This window comes from Rattus norvegicus, chromosome 19 (assembly GCF_036323735.1).
Source record: "Rattus norvegicus strain BN/NHsdMcwi chromosome 19, GRCr8, whole genome shotgun sequence".
Lineage (NCBI taxonomy): Eukaryota > Metazoa > Chordata > Mammalia > Rodentia > Muridae > Rattus > Rattus norvegicus.
Genome location: NC_086037.1, coordinates 50,011,066 through 50,031,007, shown reverse-complemented (window position 1 = coordinate 50,031,007; position 19,942 = coordinate 50,011,066). Strand labels below are relative to the sequence as shown.

The following is a 19,942-nucleotide window of genomic DNA, read 5'->3' as shown; positions in this document are numbered from 1 at the left end:
TAATATAATATAATCCCAGAGTCTCCAGCTGCCTTACATATCTTTAGGTACCAGATTCCTATGAATAGGGGTACAGGAAGGGACCCTTCACAGATGAAACTGTTGTTTCATTCACTGCTTGAAGATCTTAACGGTGTATATTTTTTAACCCCCCCCCCAAAAAAAACAAAAAACAAAAAACAAAAAACCAACAACAGGGTTTCTCTGTGTAGCCCTGGCTGTCCTGGATGTCTCCAGAATGCTGGAATTAAGGGTCTGTGTCACCACTGCTGGGCTATGAAAATATCCCTTGCCCCTTAAATGACTCAACTTTTTCCAGACCTTACCTCAGATCGTTTAAGACTATGTACTTGGGCTGGAGAAATGGTCCAGTGGTTAAGAGCACTGACTGCTCTTCCAGAGGTCCTGAGTGCATATACTAGTAATCACATGGTGGCTCACAACCATCTGTAATGGATCTGATGCCCTCTTCTGGTGTGTCTGAAGACAGCTACAGTGTATTTCAATCAGCATTTACAACCTAGCTAATGCATAGCTTCAACCCTAAATTACTCACCCCTCCCCATTACAGTAATCATTTGCTGAAAGCATCCAACAGGTTAGAAGCAACCTTATAAAAAACAAGCATCCACCATAAATGTTACAAACATGGCTATAGCTTATTAACATTTGTTTTCAGTTATGTTTGCTGTTCTAAGTCATGTTGGGTCAGTATCATTTCTCCCCTTACAGAATTCTGTTAAATATCCCTCATCCCTATCCCATCTGATGCTTTCTGTGCTGGTCAAAAAATATAGTACAAAACCCTTTGTGAGGGGCAGACAGATTCAGACACATACAACAGACACAGGAGAGGAAGTGGAGATTACTCTTGGTTAAGTTAATTTAAGAAAAGTCTGAAGTATTTTTCTCCACTAATAGTTTAAGCAGTGAGAAGTGTTAGAAGTGTAGCATAGAAGGCAGGAGGCACTGGCTGAAATCTCCACACTCACTGGTTCCTCCTGGCACCTGACCACTAACTACTGTTCTAGATTGTGACCCTGCTATTTTAGGTCTGCCACCTGACCACTACTGTTCTAGATCGAGACCCTGCTATTTTTTGAGTGATGCTCCTGAGAAGAGAGAGATACAGCACACCCTGACTTTGTTGTCTGTTCTAAGTCAACTGTCTTAAACACCAGCTTAAATGTAATATTCCTGTAAGCAGTTGTGCTGCCTTGGTTATAACAGTTGAGCCAACACCGAAGGGTATAGTGCTCACCCTGAAAGCCCGATGACCTGAGTTGTAACCTGGAATCTACAGAAAGGTGAAAGGAGATAATCAGCTACACACACACACACACACACACACACACACACACACACACACACACACACCTTGTTTGGAGTTAATTTGAGGCAGGGTCTTAAAAATGCAGTGAAAGCTAATCTCAAAGTCATGGTGATCCTTTTGCCCTAATCTTTTAAGAGCTGGAATTACAGATTTGAGCCACCACACCCAGAAACTGATACAAGAGCCTAATGAGTGAAAATATATGCAGGTGGGGCCATGAGCTCCAAGAAGCACGGTCTCTGTAGCCCACACATACCCAGGAACAATCTAGACACATCTTTGTGCAAATGGCTTATGTGCAAGCTTTGTAGTGCTGCTGCTGTTTATTCAGATTTGCTAAAGAGACAGACAAGTGGTGGTATTCTCTCATAATCCCAGATTACTCAGGAGGATAAAGCAGGAGAATGACTTCAAGTTCCTGGCCAGTCTAGACTACATTATAAGACTGTCTCTCAAACAAAACGAAACTCCCAAGACATGCCTAGTGAGGATAAAGCTGCAGCCTGGTAGTTAAGTTTGAACTCCCAGCACCCATGTTTTTGTTTTTTGTTTTTAAAAAAAAAAAAAAAAAAAAAGCCGCCACATGTGGTGTCGGTGCATTGCTTTTATCCTAGCACTCTGAAGACAGGGACAGGTGGATGCCTGAGTTCCCAGAACAGTCAGGGCTGCACAGAGAAATCCTGTCTTAAAATAAAAGAAAAAGCCAGGCAATAGATACTCATGCCTCTAAGTCTAGCATTTGGTGGCTGATCCCTAGAACTTGTCTGCCACACAGCCTAGCTGAAACTGCCACAGGCTTCTGCTTCAGTGACTGTCTTGAAGCAGTAAGATGGAGAGAGGCCATGGAATGTTCTGCTCTGTAGCCATACCTTAGGGTACACCATCAGTCTTCAAAGGCATGCATCACAAAGGTAAAACTATGTTCTGTCCCCTTGATTAAATTAAAGCTGCATCAAATTGTTATTTAATAAAATAAGTAACCATATTGCTTGTTTTCTATTAACTATGCAGCACTGGATTAAATGCTTATATTCTCCTAAAACTTGTATGTTGAATCTGAACTTGGCTTTTTTTTTGTTTTTGTTTTTTGAGACAGGGTTTGTTGGAGGTTGGTCTGGTGCTACTATGTATTGAAATGTTAAATATTGACCCCCAAGATCAGGTTGCAGTCCTGACAAGTAGATTCCTGAGCACACCAAATGATGTTGTATAAACTTTGCTCACTAATCTTTTCTGACTAGTTAAATAAAAGTGGCTATAGTCACTTACTTGGAATTACAGAGGTAGGTTGGGTTTCAGTTACTGAGCTGGGGGTTCGAAGTAGGGACCACAAAGAGAGGAAGAAGGAGAGAGAAGAAGAAAGGAGAGACCAAGAAAGAGGTCTGTCTCCATTAGATGGGATGGGGTAGGATCATATGGCTGGGGGAAGTGCACCCTGACGACAGACTGCTCCAAACAGCCCAAGCTAAACTCAAAACAGCAAGTAACTTGGGGAGCACAGCTAGGAAATAGCCAGTCTAGTGTAATATATTAGGGTAATTGGCCAGTAAAATTGTGCTAAAGCTGATTAAATAAATCAGTGGGACTCAGTCTCAATTATTGGGGACCTGGCCAGGTCATATTAAGAACAAATAGTTATTAATAGAATTCACAGCAACAAGGGTTTCTCTGTGTAGTCCTGGCTGTCCTGGAACTCACTGGAAGCCTGCCTACGTCTATTTGGATTAAAGGCATGTGCCACCACCTCTTGGACAAATCTGAACTAGTTAAGGTATTAGGAACCTTTGCTTTTTGGGAGGTAGAGATCTTACAATTAGAATTAGTGTCCATACAAGGAAACCCCTGAAACATGGGCCCTTTCCAAGTAATAATAAACACGCCTACAAACCAGGAATGAGCACTCAACATGTACTTCAGGTGGTAGAGTAGTTTCTACATAGATAGATACGGTGGGGAACCTACCTGCAGCGAGCAAGCGAAGTCGCAACCCTGAGGGTCCAGTTCCGTCTCGAAGAACGTCTACACTTTCAGCATATACATTCCCCAGGAAACAGCTCAGGGGCATCATAGGAGCCCTGGAGGCACAGAAGGAACAAGGCATGGGCCTCCCTTCCAGCAAGGCCATGGGCACAAAGCTCATGTTCCTCACACTCACTTGGTATCCTGGAGGCTGTTTCCACTATAGATGTACATTCGTTTTACAGTTGCTCCATGGGGTATCTGAAGAGAAGCTAGACCATGGGCAAAATTGGGCTGCAAGTAAGACAAGAATTTTACTACAAACATTATATAAATCACATGATTCAGTGTCTAATATTCCCTGGCACTCACGGTCATTAAGAACTGGTCTGGTCAAAGCACACAATCAAACTTGGTTCTGAGTCAACTAAGTTACTTTAAATAAGCAAGTGCATCTTTCATCTTTGAGTTTTATTGCCTGTCTGCCTTCTTCCCTTCCTGTCTTTTGAGACAGGGCTTACTAATTAATTCAGGCTGGCCTTGAACCAGAAATCTTTCTGCTTCAGTCTCCTAAATTCTGGAATTACAAGTGTGTGTCATCATTTCTGGCTTGTTAAACTTTTGCAGTAACAAGTAACTGAAGATCCAGAGAATGGACTCTTCAAACTGTTTAGGATGTCGCAGTTAGAAAATGGCTGGAGATACCGCTGACAAGGTGAGAGCCTTACCGGCCTCTACAGTGCCAAATGCGCTCTTCCTAGTCATGTTACAGCCTTGTTCTTCCTGTGAACTCTACCCATTCTCTCTCTTGACCATTAAAGAACTCAAAGCCGAGGTAACCAAAGAAAGGTGTCCTACCCATTCCCCTATCCCACATGGACACTGGAAAAAAAAAAAACAACCCACAAGGACCCAGAAGTGCTGACCTCATACTTGGGAGCCTCCGTCCATGAGTCTAACTGAAAAGAGAAAGACAGTCCTCTGAAGTTGAGGTGGAAGAGCTGCTCAGCAGAGTTGTACACTGTGGAGTAAAAATGACACAGCTGACTGGTAGCTGCTTTCCAACATAAACCAGCTTGGCAGGCAGCAATGACTCCAGTAGGGAAATTGCTTTTGTCTAATTTCTCAACTGACATAGGATGAAAACAAGGGTCTGAGATGCTATACACCTATCCAAGGACCTGAGATGAGGAGAGATGGCACCACCCACAGGTTTATTGCTATGGGCTGACCAGAGGAATCAGATGTGTTTGGCTTACCTCCTGGATGGGTTGCACCAAAAGACTGGTCAATTTGCTCAATGGTAGGAGCGATGGCCTGAGAGTTAAAATGCACTCCACTGAAAAATACAATTACTTTTTAATATCAGGTTTAACAAGATGGTCTTAGATCATGAGGAAAGGTGGCTGGCTGGATGTTATTGTTTATTAGGTAATAGAATCTTGCTATGTACCCTGGCTAGCTTTGAAAATACCACAGTCCTCCTATCTAGGCCTCTTAGGCATTGGGATTGCCAGCTTGTGCCACTGTATTCAGCATAGAGTTATTCTTAAAACACATTATATAAAAAGAAAATGACAAGGCATGGTGGTCTGCACCTTGTTAGCACTTGGGAGGCAGATATCACTGAGTTAAAGGCCAGCCAGGTTCCAGGCTACCCAAAGCGACATAGTGAGACCTTGTCTCACAATAAATAAACAAATAAATTTAAAATTAAATAAATTATAAATAAGGGGAATTAGTTAATTAGGTGAGAAATAGGTCAATTCTTGGAAGCCCCTATATGGAGTCAACTTTCTGGGGCTTCCCAATGCCGTTTTGGCCCAAAATAAAAGGACAAAGAAGACAGACCTTGAGGTAAAAAGGTTCTATTGAGTAACACTGAAAGGACAAACGGATCTAGTGTCATTACATATTTGTCCACTCCTATACTAACAAATACTTCCAGAACTGCCCCAGGAAGTGGGTCCTTGTCATGCTCTCAATATGGGCTCACTGGAAGGGACAGTCTTTTTTGTTGCTGCAGTAGTAAGGAATGAACCCAAGGTCACTCATATGCTGGGTAAGCTTTAGTACTTTACTTTTTGTACTTTTTTTACTTTTTGTAATCCTTTAGTACTTTAATGAAGGCAGTAGATAAAGCTGGTCTGTACCACATATAACATATACCAGTAAGGGAGAAAACTTACCAATACTTTAACTTTACTTTTGTTAAGTCATAAACTTCAATCACCTAAAAAATAGAAGAAATTGTTTAGGTACCATAATTGTTGAAGTTGTTACAAAGACAGAGTTAAGAGGCTGTAGCAATAGGATCAAGAGTTCAAGGCTGGGCTGGAGAGATGGCTCAGCGGTTAAGAGCACTGACTGCTCTTCTAGAAGTCCTGAGTTCAAATCCCAGCAACTACATGGTGGCTCATAACCATCTGTAATGGGATCAGATGCCCTCTTCTGGTGTGTCTGAAGACAGCAACAGTGTACTCATATACATAAAATAAATAAATAAATCTTAAAAAAAGAAAAAGAGTTCAAGGCCTGCTTGAGCTACTTGAGACCCTAACTCAAATAAAATACACTCACCAAAAGCCAATTCAAGGATACAATTAGCAATAACATAGTGTCAATCCCAGTGTCTCAGACTCCAAAAGACTCCTCAAGAACCTCTTGCTATCTTCTGTGCTTATTCTAAATTTGGGGAGGGAAAAGCCACATGTGGTGTTGCACATTTGCAGTCTGCACTCAGGAGGCTGAGGTAGGAAGGAGGGTCACTTAAGTTATGAGGACACTAGCCTGAGAAAAAAAATAACAGTTAAGACTCCATCTCCAAATTAAAAAAAAAAAAAAAAAAAAAAAAAAAGAAAAAAAAAAAAAGGACAAAACTGGGAAGGAAAACATAAATCATAGCCTTCCTCCATAAGTCTTTTTCCTTTTGCAACAAGGTCTCATTATATAGCCTGGCTATCTTAGGACTTATTGTATAGCCCAGGCTAACTTCAAACCTGCAACTGTGCTCCTGCCTCCTGCTGGGATTACAAGGTGTATGAAACCACACTCAGTCACAACTTCTCCTCTTGATGGTGCTCCAATGCTAACTGTAGATGCTTTGGATCAAGGCCCTTCCATCTAATCCACTGCTGAGCCATTTAGAACCCATATTGTTCTACAAGACAATGCCACACCCAGGAAACATACCCACCAGCTTGTGTGTGTTCAATACAGAAACATTTTCCTCTTCCATGGCGGAACTTTTTCTTTTTTGCATGTGACAGGGTTTTACTATGTAGCCCTGGTTGCCTGGGACTCAAAATGTAGACTAGGCTGGCCTTGAACTGTGCTAGGATTAAAGGCATGACCCAGTTCACCAGGCCCCATGCCATATTTGATACATAATAAAAAACAAAAACTAAACCAACTCCCCAAATTAGCTTATTTTATTTACAGTATAAAATGAGAGAGGGGGAGGTCTACCCTCCTAGGAACAGGCCCTACATTAGGGCAGGACAGAACAAGTGTCGTATTAGGTTATGACCCTAATAAAGGGATCTGGTTGAACCTGATGATTCTGAGGGCCCTTGTGAATTTGTCCCTTTAATAGGTTCAGCCTCAGATGAAATGACAGGAGTCAGAGCAGAGACAAATGAAAGGGCACTGAACACTTAGGCATTACTGGAACCAGATAATAAGCACTACAAAGTCCTTGATACTGTGATGTCATGACTTAGCATCCAACAACATGCCTGGCTTAGGGCTGGAGGTACCACTTATTAGCCTCCAGTGGGGGTGGCACAAGCAGAGCTGGCTCAGTGTCTGTCTGTCCTGCACTCTGGGCTGAGAAGTGGAAGAGGTTGTGAGCAACATCGGCACTGGCACAGAAACTAGGACACTCACTCAAAAGCACAGAAGTTCTGTCCTCTGTCTTCTTTTCCTTTCCTTTTCTTTTTTGAATATGTAGCCCAGGCTGCCCTTCTAGTCCCAAGGGTAGTCAAGTATGATCTTGAACTCTTAATCATCCTGCCCCCCTCTCCCAGTGCTGCAACTATAGATGTGTGCTACTACTTGTGCTTCATGTGGTGCCAGGGACTGAACCACAGGCAGGCACTCCATCAAGTGAGCTATATTCCTAGCCCTGTCTCTAAGTTTCTAAGTTTTTTCAAGAGAACATTAACCCTGGGACTGGTGACATGGCTCAAGAGGGTTAAAGCCTTTGCCGTCAAGCCTAAGGACCTGAATTCAACCTCCAGGACCCACATGTGAGAGAACTGACTTCTACATGTACACACACACACGTACACACACACAGGTACACACACGTACACACACACGTACACACACACGTACACACACACGTACACACACACACACACACTTTTAAAATAAGAACAGACACTGAATCAAGTTAGAAACCTCACTACTATTATGAAGCTATTTTGATCCCTCCTACTGGAGAGGACTGCTCTGTCTGCTGAGCCTTTATTTATAATACGTGAAAGAATCCTTCTCTCCCAGCCTCTATGAGCTGCTCACTGCTCACACTAAGACACTTACTGGGTAATGACTTACTCTGTGTAGGGAAGGTATTCAGTGCACATTAGGTAAGTCTACCTCATATGAAGCTCCTTCAGGGCAGGATGAAGCTTCTAAGTCTGAGAGTTGGTACTAAGAGAGGCCATGCAGAGGAAGGCAGGAACAGGGTGGTTGAGAAGGGTCCTCTTCAGAATGCCTGGTAGTACACCATGACAAGTTGGTGGCCACTTCACTGAGGCCAGGACCTTATGCTGACAGAGACTGCCTGCTTTTAGCCAGAAGCCCTGCTTGTAGAAGATGCAGGCATCCTTTATCTGACAAGTACAGCTATAGCTGGCCAGTGACCTCCCAGAAGGATCTCCTCCAATAAAACCCTTCCCATGTCCTGTTTTTTCTTCTCAGTAGCTCACTTGTGATTAGATGACAGGAGCTATGAGCACGTCAGCATTTGGAAAGGCTACTTCATAACCTAAGCAGGAAAACAGCATTGGTGTTCCATTTAACCCCATGACTCTGAGGCATGAGTCTGCTGTCAGATGACTAACCTGTGCAGTCCAGGCATTTGAAAACAGTGTATTAAAAACATCCCAGACTGAACAGGTGCTGGAAAACTGCATATCAGTGCCAACTAAGATAGCCTCCACACCAGCAAGTCGTCCATATTTCCACAATGGGGCTAAAGAATCAACTCTCTCCTGGTAGTATCAACAGCAAACCCTTAAGTTTTAATTTTTCAATCTTCAGATCATACTGTCTGGCATAAAAATGAATTAAAACAAGACTCATAAACCCATAAAGTCCTGCCCTATAGCTAGGTTCCATTCTCAGCACCCTTTAAACAAGGCTTGGGTTACTGCTCTCCCAAATCTACAACACTCTCTTCTTAGCCCTGAGCAAAGGACAACAAAAGCTCTTTTCCACCTGTCACCCCAGGTCAGTGCACTTGTCTACCCACCTTCAGAGGAATGGGCACAGCTTTAGTTTTCTACTGAACCAATGAGATCTACGCCCACTTATAAGTCTCCAAAACACCTAACAACAGCACATTAGTCAGCTCCAGACAGGCTGGACCAGCAAGATATGAAACTATAGTTGTCATTTATGGTTACCTTAAGTCTCTGATTGAAAGCATCAAACAGTAGCTTGATCCCGTCTTGAGTCAGGTTAAGGATGAGGTCATGGCTTAGAGGAGACTACAAAACAAAAAATAAAACACACTTTGATTTATTCACTAGCAACTACTGAAAAGTCTTACAACAAACAAGGCTGCAACACACAGGGCATATGTAAGGCAGTCCCTTTCCCCCAACTAACGAAGTACGGAAGCTTAAAAATGAAACTGGTGGATGAATGCTGTGTCTCTTGCTTCTGGCCTGCAACTCCTGCTTTATACTAGTGGCTGAAAAGAGCCTTTCCCTTTTAGATTTTAGTACAAATACAAGGGAGGAATGGACAGAGTTAAGTGAGTGAACAGGTCATTTTCTTGGGGTCCCAGAGTGATATCTACCTTAAAAGTTTACTGCCATTAAACTAGCAGACGTCTACTAGTAGTAAGTGTCATGTGAAAAGTCTCAGGATCCAAACTTGGCAAGGTACTGGTTATGCACACCAGCTGAACTCTGTCTGTACACAGGCTCCTGGTACTATCCATAGCCATCATATGCCTTATTTTGAATATTTTGGGCCAAACGCTTGGAATCAAAAAATACCTTGTGATCTGGTTATACAAGACAGAATCCTTTCTTTTCCCCATTCCATACCATAATGTTTCTTTCTGAAAAGCCCAAGTTTAAGATCCAAGGAGTGACATTTCTACACCTGTCCCTTCTCAGTCCTGTGGGGAGTGGCAGTACCCAACTGTGAACTGACCCCTTGACATTAGAGCCCTTTAATGATTCTGGTTCCTACCTAGGAATAGGTCATCTTTTTCCTTCAAGGTTGTTCTGAGGACAAAGATGGTAGGTCAGAATGCATCAAGAACAGATGTCTGCCCCATCTTCCTGCTTCTAGCCCAATGCAATTATTTCAAGGATTTAATGTTTTAAAGACTATCAGATTGACTCAGATTGCTGCAAATTGAAGGGAAAAACACAGCTATCTCAAACTCATCCTTCTTGAACCTGGCACAAAGCTGTTCAAAAGATTTTAACTAAAGTAAACAAAGTGAATAACAGGTGTGGCTTTAAGAGACAAAGACAGCTGCTGGAGAGATAGCTCAGCGGTTAAGAGCACTGTCTGCTCTTCCAGAGGTCCTGAGTTCAATTCCCAGCAACCACATGGTGGCTCACAACCATCTGTAATGAGATCTGATGCCCTGTTCTGGTGTGTCTGAAGATAGCAACAGTGAACTCACATAAAATAAATAAAAAAATCTTAAAAAACGAGAGAGAGAGAGAGAGAGAGAGAGAGAGAGAGAGAGAGAGAGAGAGAAAGAGAGAGAAAGACATAAATTAGGAAGCCAGATGTTACCCAGGAAGGCCTTACAAGGACCCTACCCCCCCACCCCCCAAGAACCTTTGGAATTAGCTTAAACTGTCTGCTCTCCTTCCTGACTCTAACAGGGAGCAGACCTAGGTGTTACCATCCATGTTTGCTTTGCCCTCTAAAACAGATGAGTCACTTGATAGGCAGTCTTTAAATTCCAAGTGTGATTTTTACAGTTATTTCTCTGGGGATGGACCCTAGTGGTAGAATACTTAGTAGTAGACTTGAGGCCCCAGGTTTCATCTTCACAAAGAGAAAGAAAAGAGTGAAGAAGAAGAAGAAAAAGAGGACAGGATGAAAAATTTTGCTAGAATAGGAGCAAAAGTTTTCTGAACTTGGAAGCAAAGAGGAAATACATGGAAGAAAAAAGGTAAGAGAACAAACAGACCCATGTTAATGCTCGTGTGTAGTGGCACATACCCACTATCCCAGCACTTGGGATAAAAGCACAGGAGGATTAAAAGTTGAGGCCAGTCTGGACTACCTGATCACGTCTAAAAGCCAGTACTATGTAGGAGCTCTAATATCACCTTTAGGTCTTTGTCAAACAGTGTTCAAAGGCCAGCATGGTGGCTACAACCTTAGCCCCAGCAGCTGGGAGGCAGAGGCAGGAAGACAATGCTTGAGTTTGGGAACAACCTATATAGAGTTACAGGCCAGCCAGGGCTATACAGTGAGAGCCTGTCTCAAAAGATTGTTCTAGTAATATATGAATTTAACAGACTAGTCATTAAATTTTCAGAAGCTACACAACTAAAAAAATAGGGAGAATGTAGATCTAGACTAGGGGTATTATCATCTTTCTGTAATGCCAGCACGGAAGCTCAGGTGTTCAAGCTCAGTCCTGGCTACGAGAGACCTGGCATTAAAATCCCAAAGCCAGTTGTGTCTGTTAAATAGTTACAGATGCTCAGGGAAATCCACTTCCTTATTTTAATGGCCACTCCTTTTCAGGTTAGGGATAACAAAGAGCAAAGAGTTCCTTTAGAAATGAGAACCCACCATGACTGTCACCATGACTCAAGGAACCCCTGCATATTCTGGCAAGTTCTGTATTTTGAGGCACGTAGCACATGAATATCTAAGCACTTGCTTGGAGACTAAGCATTTCTCTTCTTAGATCCTTCAGACTAGCCAGGGGATAAGGTACTGCAGGTAGTAATCTCTGTGAGACGTAACAGGACTAATGCAGCCTGTGCTCCAAATCAAATGGGGCAGCTTGACAGAAATCTTACCGACTCGTAATCCAATTTGCTGCAAGAGTCGAAACTCTTTAAGATTCAGCAATATTCAGTCTCAGCGAAGCCTCTGGCCTCTGCAGGCTCTCAAAGCTTTGCAACACAAAGGCTATTTTACAAACTGTTCTTGTTATATAATGTCACAGAAAACTGCAGGCTACAGAGCTAGGTGGAAAGAAGATGGTCGTGGAGAGAAATAGAGAGGTGAGCTAAGCCTATTTCCTGTCAAGTCATATGCTCTGCTAGCTAGAGATCTTTCCTGAAACAATCCTGAACATACGTCAATCAACAAGGTAGAGAAGATACTCCAGAAAATCAGAGGTAACTTCTGAGGTGATTTCCCATGAAAAGGCCCCCATATTAAGAGTCAGTAGTTAAGCACAGATTTAAACAAATGAAACAAAAAACAGGTTTAGTTTTTTTTTTAACTGTTCTTTTATCTAAAACCTAGCAGCACTAGATTATTAAGGCTGAAGTTTCTAAACCAAGAAAACATACTAGCTAGCAGAACAAAACTGGCCTACGATTCCTGTTGAAACACAGCAACTCCTCCCAACTCTCCTCTCCCAGTATCTTCTCTGGAGGTAAGCTCACTGACCAAGACTTCTATTTCAGTAAACCGATCCGCCACCACTCACCTGCTCACTGTAGAGAACCTGGACATTTTTGATGATGCGACAGTGCTTCTGAAGAATGGCTACTGCCTGAGCCAGAGGCATTCCTGAAATAAAGGAAGGACACTGTGTGGTTACTAGTCTATCCGTTTATTGACAGTTACACAGTACTAAGCATTGTTCCCTGAAGCCTGCACACAGGGCTGAATCATTAAAGTAAGTCAGTTAGGATAAAGTCATACAGCAAACACCAAGGGACCACTCAAGATTGTACAAGGGGAGAAAGTGAATATAGAAAAAGCTTCCTAGAGATAGGACAGGCAAACTGATCCCAAGCAGTTAAGGAGCTAAGACAGTTAGCGGGAACTAAGGGCAGACTGGGAAAAGCACGAATTTCTTGACTCTGGAGGCCAAGCTTCTAGCCTGGACTCTGCACTGGTTCCTGTAACCCAGCACAGTCCTGTCTCTTCCTCTCTGGCATTTATCTCAGCATCTCAGATCAGTTTATTAGGGCATATGACTTATATGCTTTCATTAAAAAAGGTTAAAGCCACTAGGCATGGTGGCACTTGACTGTAAATTCCAGTTCTTACAAGGCAGGAAGGAGGAGGATTGTGAATTTGAGGCAAGTCTCAAAAATAAAACAAAACAAATGAAAGTTTAAAGTCACACACTGATCAAAATCAATTTATTTTTACAAAGAATTTAATTTGATTCCTACTTAAAAAACCGCAAGTATCTCTTAAACACTTAGTTTTGAAGGCACCGACCATTACAAGCAGATTTACATTTGCCTTCAACTTAAGTGGTCCAAATGGACGACACCTCTAACATTCTTGGGACCCACAGCCATACCAAAAGTTTGTTCTCGGGGTTTACTAATATTAATAGGAAGAAGCACAGAGACAAATTCTGCAAAATCTAAAAACTCAGGTTCATAAATGCAATGATAACATGTGCTATTTACTACTTTCTGACTTCCTAGCTAACCAGCTATTTATCTAATGGCTTCAGAATACTTATTCCTGGGGCTAAAGGATTGTAGAGTAAGTGACTGACAAAAGGGAAGAGTGACTAAAATATCACCTCAGGGCCATAGGGAAGGCCATCTGAAGTTGAGGAACTCTAGATTGAGAAAATGATGCAGAAAAGAACTTTCAGATGAAGAATTGGTGGTTCACCTCATTTAAACAATTATAGTTCAATCTCATTTGAGCTATTGGTCAGTTTTGAGAAAGGTAAAAGCAATCAATCAGAAGACCAAATGTAATTTTCTTTTATATGTGCATCTGTATACATGCACACATGTGTTGATGTAAAGGCCAAAGGACAATTGAAGGTTGATTCTGCAGGAGCTGTTCATCTTGGGTTTTTGGAGACAGTATTTCCCATTGGTCTAGAGGCTCTCCATGTAGGCTAGCTGTCCTGGAACTCACTCTATAGACCAGGCTGGCTTCGAACTCAGAGGTCCACCAGCTCTTCATCCCAAGTGCTGGAATTAGAGGTGTACGCTACCACCACCCACCTATTTTTTATATTTTTTAAATTTAGCTTTGATGTTAGTTCTGGGGATTAAACTTAATCCTCATGCTTGCTGGACAGTCACTTTACTAAGTCCTGACTTACAACCAATAAAAACACTTTAGCTTTCTATAACATAGGGTCTAAAACATGGTAGACAAAGCTGCTAAGAACATGAACGATTTGGAAGTATCATTCAGCTTGCTATTCCTGCAATGGGCGAGCATCTGTGCTGCACACAGGTCTCTCTCTCTTTCTCTCTCTTTTCCTTTTCTTTCGGAGGTGGGGACCAAACCCAGGGCCTTGTGCTTGCTAGGCAAGTGCTCTACCACTGAGCTAAATCCCCAACCCTACACACAGGTCTCATACCACAACTGTCCCTATCTCTCAGTAAAGACCACTCCCTCAAGCTGTACCTCAATCCTTCTTACTCTCTATGGGTGTGTGACTGGGTGTGGCTGCATCTCTTCTGTTTATGTCTTATTCATCCAACTTCCCCATTCCCACTTGAATGTCAACCAGTTTTCAGGGCATGAGGAAAGGCAATTAAGAGCTAACAGATTAAAAGTGTTTTGGGGGCTGGGGATTTAGCTCAGTGGTAGAGCGCTTACCTAGGAAGCGCAAGGCCCTGGGTTCAGTCCCCAGCTCTGAAAAAAAAAAAAAGTGTTTTGGTTTCCCCCATCCTCTCTGTATTCTGGGTCTCTCTACTATTTTCAACACCCAGTGAGTGTACCTGATGTCAAAAACCTCTAAGTTTGTTCTTTCTCTTCCTTTCTGAATTCAGTTTATAAACTGTACTTCCTAATGGAAGTCCAAAACAGACTTTACTGTCTGTCCCATGAACCCAGAGCATTCACAGTATCCCAGACAGCTAAAACCAAACAGAATTAGGGCACTAGGAAAAAAAAACCAAGACAGGGTCTCACTATATTCTTGGGTGTCCTAGAACTACGTAGCCCAGATTGTCCTCAAACTCCGAGATCTGCCTGTCTGCCACCTGCATCCTGGGATTAAAGAGAGGGGTGGTGTGGTGTGGTGTGTGTGTGTATTGGGGGATGGGGTGTGCACTACCATGCCCGGCTATTATTTTTTTGCTAGCACATCATGCTCTAATTATAAATCCAAACTGATTATGTTTTCCTGAATACATCATCTATCTTTTTCCTGTGGATTAATACGAACCCTTCTCTGGTCAAGTTCCCTCTCTCTCCACAATAGCCCATACATCTGTAATAATAAAATGAACTATTATAATAACATGCATTATAATAAATGAACTATTTCTACACACCTGTTGTACCATTACCCTAAGTTCTTCAGGGGATAAGATCATTTCCTATACAATTTCTAATATTTATGATCAGCAACCACAGACATGCATATTATCTTGAATACAGCAAGCCATTGTCTCTGCACAACAAGGCAATGCTGGAGATGTTTTCTCAAATGACCCTTTAAATCTGCCTTTAGGGCTTCTAAAGATGAAATTCAAAAGCAAATCCAAGCCAAGCATAGTGACTCAGACCTGTAATTCCAGTACTTAGATACTAAGGCAGGGGGATTGCTCAGAGTTTCAGAGTAGTATGGATAAGATTCTGTCTCAGAAAACTAAAAACAAATCCAGACACACACTTTTACATCTATATATTCTGCAAGTCTTATTGAAACCATTATTTCAATTTCAATGTCTTTAATCCACAAGGGTCAAAACATCTGTGGTATTTCCAGAGATTCTGCTTAGGTTTTTTTTTTTTTTTTGGTCTGTGTTGCTAGTATTTTCCTGATCTTCCAAAATTATACAAAGGGCAGGAAGGCAGCCAAGAGGCTGGATGCAGTTCTCCATTACAATGCTAGGCAGTGACTACAAGGGCCAGAAACATCGAATTTGCACAGATTACAATAAGAAACCTGGGGCAGATCAGAAAATCCTTCTTTGGCTAGCTATGTGTTTATCACCTTAACCTAGACATAAAGGTAAGGTTAGCTGGCACGTGAAGAGAACCTGACAGTGTTGTGGTGACAGGCAAGCACCACCTGATTCTCTAATTTATGAAGCAGATTCATCTTTGAAACTTATCCCCATCTAACAGTCCCAACTGCACTTTGGATGGTTGGATCAGGAGAGATTGAGAGAGAGGAAAACTAATTTTTACCACACCCTCACCTCCCCAACTCACTATGAAGAGATTGTTGGGATTGAAAATGAAGCCCAGGAAGCCAGGTGAGGTGGTGTGTGCCTTTAACCCAAGGATTTGGAGGTAGAGGCAGGCAGAACTCTATGAGTTCAAGGCCAGCCTGGGGCTACATAGGGAGACCCAGTTTTAAAGACAAAAATAAAACAAAAGCTTAGCTAAATTCAAGAGTGATTGGTTTCTAGAAGATTATAGGAAGCTATCCCTTAAACTTAAATGTGAAGATTGGAACCCTGGGAAACAGTAAGTAGATGTCTTTCTGCTCCTCTTGCCATAGGGAAGATACTAGGGAACACCTGCCTCCTGCTTGTTCCAGTAACAACTTAGCAAGTCACTGCAAAACATACTTGAAATAACATGTGGATGCAGGGACTCTAGTAGAGTCCTGTGCCGTTCCTTCCCATGACAGGTTCGTCACTAATCAATCTATCAAGAATCCACTGGGCTTCTCTGGGCACAGCAGCCGTGTGACCATTCCTAGCAGAATGCAATCCTTTCATTATTCAAGATGAAAAAGAATAGTAGAGGTGACAGGCCCAAGGTTGCTGCTCCAGTGATCCAAAGATAGGCTAGCTAGTGTGGAAATCCAAGTCCAAAGGCTGAGAGATAGCTCCATGATTAAGAGCACTTGCTCTTCCACAGGACCTGGGTTTTGTTCCCAGCACCTACACTGGACTGCTCATAACTGTCCGTAATTCCAGCTCCAGGGGATCCTACACCCTCTAAACTCTGCAAGCAGGTACAATCATGCACATGTATGCGTGTGCATGCAAAAATATCTTGAAAAGTGCCTCACAATGATCTAAAAAAAAACCTCCAAGCCTAACCTAAACACCTTTAACCCACATGATCTAGAGCCATGAGATCTTGGAATTCCTTTTCTGTTCGCCAACATACATGTTTTTTTATCTTTTTTTACTATAAAGTAAAGATAGAATTCAAATGCAATGGTGAAGTGAAGACCAACCAGAAGGAGAAAGAGAAAAGGGTAGGGGGCAAAGAAGAACAAAGTATAGTGATAGATTATGTATCAAATGTCTTAGTGAAACTCATTTCTTTATATGTTAATAAAAAAGTTAATAAGGCACACACAACCCTTGAATGCAACAGAACATTCTTTGAAGAGGATCTTTATGCTTCTCTGTAGCCTTTCAAAAAGGTCCTTCAGCCAAACTAAGTGAACTTCACTTTGTTCATTCTCTGTATCTTAACCATTTTCTAAAACATTGTAATTAAAAATACCTTATTTTTTAAAATTTGTGGTTCAGTATCTTATTGTGTAATTCCTAAAATGAGCCTTCTATTTTCTTTACTAGCAGAGTTATAAAGGATTATAGTCTTTTTGCTGGGTGTGGTGGTGGACACCAGAAGCAGGCAGATCTGCGACCATCCTGATCTACATAGCTGAGTTCAAGGATAGCTAGGTCTCTGTAGAGGCACTGGGTCATCACCCCAGCCTTACATTTAAAACTTCAGGTTCTAAGGGCTGGTAAGGTGGCAGTGAACAAGGGTGCCTGTTGTAAACCTGGTGACATGAGTCTGATTGATCACTAGGATTCACATGATGGAAAGAACCAATTCTTGCCCGTTGTCCTCTGACCTCAACTGTGCAAGCTCCTCCCTGACACGTTTCTGAATGTGTATGGGTGTTGTTTGCCTGGAATGTTTGGATGTGCATGACCTGCATGCAAAGCCTGTGGAGGCTAGGAATCTAACCCCGCTCCTCTGAAAGAGCAGCCAAGACTTCCCTCCTAAACTTCCCTTCTAAATAAGTAAATTTAAAAATTAAAAATGTATACTTTAGACTGATATAGTGGCCCACTTTCGTACTTGCCACTGGGTTTGATCTCAAGTACCACACAAACCCAACATACTGAGAGAAATATTATAAGTTCAAACTTAACTTGCACTGGGAGTCTGAAACCAGTCTGGGCTAGTAACGGTCTTAAAAAAAAAAAAAAAACAAGCAAACAAAACCTAATCTAAAAAGAATAATGAAAATGGTACAAGCAATCACTAAGGCTCAGAGCTACCCTATGAGTGTTCTCCCAAAGTTGAACTCTGAACCTAGTGTGCTATTATTTTTGGCCACTATGAAGACAGTGTGAAAAAACTATTCAAATTCTTGGTTCTTGCAAATTTGCCAGAAGAGGCCCTGGGTAGTTAGTTATGTATGTTATAGTTCTGTGTTCTGGAAATTTCCTGACCCCAGTTGATCTCCTGTTTTCACTCAATCAAACAAAGAGATACACAGTCTAAGTGTACCATCTGTAGTCTGTAAACTGTGGGTCTTAACCAGTCCTGGGAGGTCCAGATTACGTAGGAGTTGTCCAGGGGAGAAAAAAATGCTAATCAGAAGCCAAACATCATTTGCTTTTCAGCCAAGCTCTTGGTGCCCCACAAGAGGCTGAATGGAAATTTTCACAGCAGACTAAATTTTGAGAACTCTATAGGAACAGGCAGTCTAAGTTCTGAGAACCAAGACCCCTTGATAAAACTGGCTTTTACAATGGGCAAGAAAGAGGCAGGCAGCCACCAAACCCCAGTAGGTTCTTTCTAGCAATCTACCTATCGAGGTTATTCCAATATGCTGTCTCTATTAACTGAGTCTTCTACATTCAAGGATAAACCATAAACAAATGGAGCAGATGACTCAGTCCAAGAGCTCCCAGCAGAGAGACAGAGAGAGGTTGAGGCCCACACAAACAAGCAGCAGGAACACCTTTCCCCATACCCTTTGCTTAGTGCTGCCACAAAGTAAACACACAGGAGTTACTAAAAGCAAATACTCATGTTCACACACAAGGGCCAATTATCCCCCAAATGACCAAACCGAATTGTCTACAAAGTCAATGTGTAATTTCCACTTCACTCAATTTCAACTTTTAACTCTGCTATCTGGTATTACGACACCACATGTTAAGACTACATTTCAAAAGAGAAGAAAACAAGTCAAGGGTTCCTTTAACAAAAGCAAGCTCATTTCCCCCAACCATCTGATTGTGAGACATGTTCCTCCATTCCCCTAAAACCAAAGGAAGACAGATCAGAGAGTGTTGATTAGGGATGCTATCTATTTCTTAACTATTAGAGTCGGCAAAACGGGCATATATAGTATCGATCCTCAGACCTCAGGGAGGGGTATTAGAGATAAATTCAAAAGAGCAGGGTCTTCCCACGCCACTAAATATTTGTAGTGTACCGGCTATTATTATGATTACAAGTACTACAGCCCCAAAGGTTGCTGAGGCCCTAGGCGAGGGCATCGCTGATCCTATGACAGATGGGAGGAGCGGGATTCTAAAGCCTGAAGCCGAAAGACTAGAGGGTAGGAAAAGGCGAAGAACCGCGAGCGCAGAGGCATCTAGGGCAGGAACCAGAAGCGGAAGGGGCTAGAGAGAATTAAGGGCCAGCGAATAGGGTCCCGAAAGAACCCCACACTCACCCAGTGTGAATTCCCATTGCTCGTTCCCCAGAGAGCGTTCAGGCACCACCTCCAGGTCCAGCATTGGTTCGGTTCGCTGGGCCGGGCGGCCTCCCTGCGGCAGCGCAGACAGGACCCGGCCTGAGGAGAGCACGCAGCTGCTGACTGGCCGCTCTCGTCAGCCTGCGGACGTCCGGCTCTCAGCTCCGTCCCGGGCGGCGACGGCAGCACTAACACAACAACACACTTAACCTCCCTTCACCTCCCGGGCAGCAGCCCCGGTAGGAGAGGCTGTAGCAACAGCAGCGCCTGGAGCAACTGCAGCAAAAGCGCCGTGCCGGGCCGTAAAGCGTGGCAAAGGCGGAGCTAAATCACAGAGGCGGGGCTTGAGGCGGAGTCGCGCACGCGCAAACTCTGGGTCGGAGGCCAGACTGGCGCGAGAAAAGCTTGAGGAAGCTTGAATTTAGAGTCCACATTCCCGGGGTCGTACAAACTGCACAGCAACCCACATGCCTACGCAAGAAAAGGCACAATGCGGACAACACATTACACACAAATAAAGTTGTCTGCCGTCTACGTCTATGTACTAGGACCAAAACAGACAGGAAGGACCTAGTCTTAGGGACTCGCGGCCATTATCTTGCTTGTCACGT

At 42.8% G+C, this 19,942-nt stretch overlaps 1 protein-coding gene across 7 annotated transcripts in view; it reads right to left on the bottom strand.

Annotated features, from left to right (window-relative positions):
* Window positions 1–19,658, bottom strand: part of Phaf1 (phagosome assembly factor 1) — a 39,531-nt gene extending 19,873 nt beyond the window's left edge. For 3 of the 7 annotated variants that reach the window (XR_005496611.2, XM_039097463.2, XM_039097465.2), the window contains exons 1-8: window positions 19,311–19,653; window positions 12,177–12,259; window positions 8,926–9,009; window positions 5,482–5,525; window positions 4,552–4,631; window positions 4,219–4,313; window positions 3,489–3,586; window positions 3,296–3,408 (exon numbers count right to left, since the gene is read on the bottom strand). Coding sequence is in view for 6 of the 7 variants with exons in the window: in XM_039097463.2 (XP_038953391.1) it covers window positions 3,296–3,408; window positions 3,489–3,586; window positions 4,219–4,313; window positions 4,552–4,631; window positions 5,482–5,525; window positions 8,926–9,009; window positions 12,177–12,259; window positions 19,311–19,374 (661 nt within the window). In the remaining variant the exon portion in view is untranslated. Of the gene's footprint in view, window positions 1–3,295; window positions 3,409–3,488; window positions 3,587–4,218; window positions 4,314–4,551; window positions 4,632–5,481; window positions 5,526–5,872; window positions 6,083–8,925; window positions 9,010–12,176; window positions 12,260–19,310 lie in introns of those variants that run through there. The other 4 variants (XM_039097464.2, NM_139040.2, XM_063277774.1 and 1 more) reach the window with 4 other exon arrangements.
* Between the last annotated feature and the right edge of the window lie 284 nt (window positions 19,659–19,942).